Source organism: Fulmarus glacialis, unplaced genomic scaffold, assembly GCF_000690835.1.
Source record: "Fulmarus glacialis isolate BGI_N327 unplaced genomic scaffold, ASM69083v1 scaffold1854, whole genome shotgun sequence".
Lineage (NCBI taxonomy): Eukaryota > Metazoa > Chordata > Aves > Procellariiformes > Procellariidae > Fulmarus > Fulmarus glacialis.
Window position 1 is genome coordinate 19,416 of NW_009205864.1, and position 2,579 is coordinate 21,994.

Consider the following 2,579-nt stretch of genomic DNA (forward strand, 5'->3'; position numbering starts at 1 on the left):
GGGGGGGGGGGGGGTTGGTTGGTTTTGTTTTGGTTTTTTGTTGTTGTTGGGTTTTTGGGGGTTTGTTGTTTGTTTTTTGGTTTTTTTTTTTAAGTTGGTTAAGGATAATTAGGATTTAAGGGATTTTTCTTCCAGTACTGGAATAGTTGACTGCATATCCAACATGATTGTTATTTCTGATTTGCCAAAAACAAAAAAGTGACTAGTCTTTTAAACAGACACATAATAAAAACATAAGAGACAAGCAGAGAGTAAAATTCAATAGGTGGCTATTTAGCTTCCTAGAATGAATTTTTAGAATTAATTTAAAGATTTGCCTGCATGGATAGGAGTCAGCAGAGCAACTTGATGTACACGCAGAAACACCACCACTGAGTTTTAATACTAACTTTCTGAAGTTACGGTGTGCTCATTCTCTCTGAACAGCAGCTGATCTGGTAAGTGGAAAGACATAGTCTAGATGGTGTGCTGTTTGTACTTTGTGGCTAGCTTCTTTATGTAGTATTAATTTGTCTTAAATTTCCATTTGAGGTAGAATGTAAGCAGACAAACATCATAAAAGTTTTAATACCACCCAAGGGCATCTATTTCAATAACACTATAGGAAAATTTGAACCATATGAGCTCAAATATCTGATGAAGAATTGGAGAGTAGAGATAGCTGCTGTTCTGAGAGCCAAATTGATTTATTTCTAATCTTGATGATTTTCCTGTCCTTAACATATGAAAGCAAAGCCAAAAAATAATGCATTAAGACTGCAGCTGCTTGTTTAAGCTTATGAGAGCAGAAATACAACAGGCATAATGAAGATCAGATCATGCAGAAGGCCTATTTCTTTGTGTTTCTAGCAGCTGGATGAAAGGAAATTTAAGATACAAGACACTGCTGATGAGATCAGCAATAATTCTCTCTTTTTCAAAAAATAGAAAATAAAAATAAATTGTGATGAGTGGAAAAAAAAAAACCACCCAACTTTCACATGTACTGAAGTGAAAAGATACCAGAGGAGAATATACAAGCAATTATTTTTATTATTCCCCCTTCTCCCCCCCAAAGCTTTTTCCCCTCCCTGTTCTCCAAGACCCTTTCCTGAATGTACATTGGGACTGTGGCAGCCCATCCTTGATACTGTCATTTGAGAACTAAGTAATATAAATGCTACAAGATCTTGGTTTTTTTACACAGGGATTAATGCCCTTTTGAGTACCCGATTAGCTCAAGGTTCCATATTCTCTATCAAAGGGTAAAGTGTTGGGCACCAGGATTGATTAAGCATTTTGGTACTGAGCAAAATAAATGGAGATAGCTTGCTGTTCGTTGTACACTGGTCAGGTGTTTCTGCTAAAAGTGATTGCCATTGAAATAGGCTATGTGGGCATAAAACTATATTTTGTGTTAGTGCTTTTGGAATGAATTGTATAATATATATCTTCCAGAGCTTTTTGCTTCAGATTAACCGAAAAATCAGGAGGATAATGTGAAATTAGTTTAATTTCTGTTTATAATTGCAACAGTTAGAGAAGTAGTGGATGTTTCATTGAATGTATCCTTTTTTTTTAGTAGAAGCTTAGTTTTAGCAAAGCCATGGTAAAGAACAAATTAGGCTGCGTAGTTTTCTTATGTGGGCTCCAGGTAGTGATCACAGAGTGTTTCTGTTCAAGAAATACGAAGTGTTCTATCCAAATTCAGGACCAAGTTGGTGCCAAAAACGGGGGAAGAACTGTCTTCCTGTCTGTTGTTCTTATCTTTTCCAGATTCATTACCAGAATGAGTTAAATAATAATGAACTAATTAAAAGCAGAGTTCACTTTCATCAGGTATATTGATTCACAGGTTGTATCTACAGTGTCTGCTTTGTGGTTGTGTCCATGAGAAGGTACTTTTTTAATAAAAGGCAAGGGCAAGTAAAGTCAAGAAAGACTAAAGACACCTGCTAACATCTGTTCAGTTGTTATGGGTAGGTGCTCTAATATCAGTGCTTCCTTCATCCCCTTGTTAGACCACTGTTCTTTGCCATAGCAACTATGGATACTCTTTAGATTGAATTCTTTAATCAAGCTAAATGTAAATAATACTTCTTTTCAGAGGACCTGAAAAGACAAAATGCAGTGCTGCAAGCAGCCCAAGATGATCTGGGACAATTGCGGACCCAGCTGATGGAAGCTCATGCTGAAATGGAGAACATCAAAGCTATAGCTACAGTATCTGAGAATACAAAGCAGGAAGCTATCGATGAGGTGAAGAGACAGTGGCAAGAAGAAGTAGCTTCACTACAAGCTGTTATGAAAGGTAACAACCAGGCAAGCTGCTGCCGCTAAGATCAGACACCTTTTTAGTATGTGTTTAGTGATTTGTGCCTGTTCTTGCACAGAATATGGATAGCTGCTTTTCATGGCTTGGCAAAACTGGGCTACAGAAGTGACAGATGAAGCATAGTTCCTAAGTTTGTGAAAAGGAGCTTGGTGGTTCTTTTCTGTTAATGTGAGGATAGAATTTAGAAGGAATCATGGCAGTGGAACTCCCACGTATGTGCAAAGCATTCGTGAGCGACAATGAATCATAGAATCATAGAATCATT

The 2,579-nt window shown here is 37.2% G+C and overlaps 1 protein-coding gene across 1 annotated transcript in view; it reads left to right on the forward strand.

The window, feature by feature from the left end:
• The window catches only part of LOC104075125, a gene marked incomplete at its 3' end in the record, with an annotated part of 9,909 nt that extends 7,619 nt beyond the window's left edge, over window positions 1–2,290 (forward strand). The window contains exon 5 of the mRNA XM_009575536.1: window positions 2,087–2,290. Within this exon, the coding sequence (XP_009573831.1) occupies window positions 2,087–2,290 (204 nt within the window). The remainder of the gene's footprint in view (window positions 1–2,086) is intronic.
• Between the last annotated feature and the right edge of the window lie 289 nt (window positions 2,291–2,579).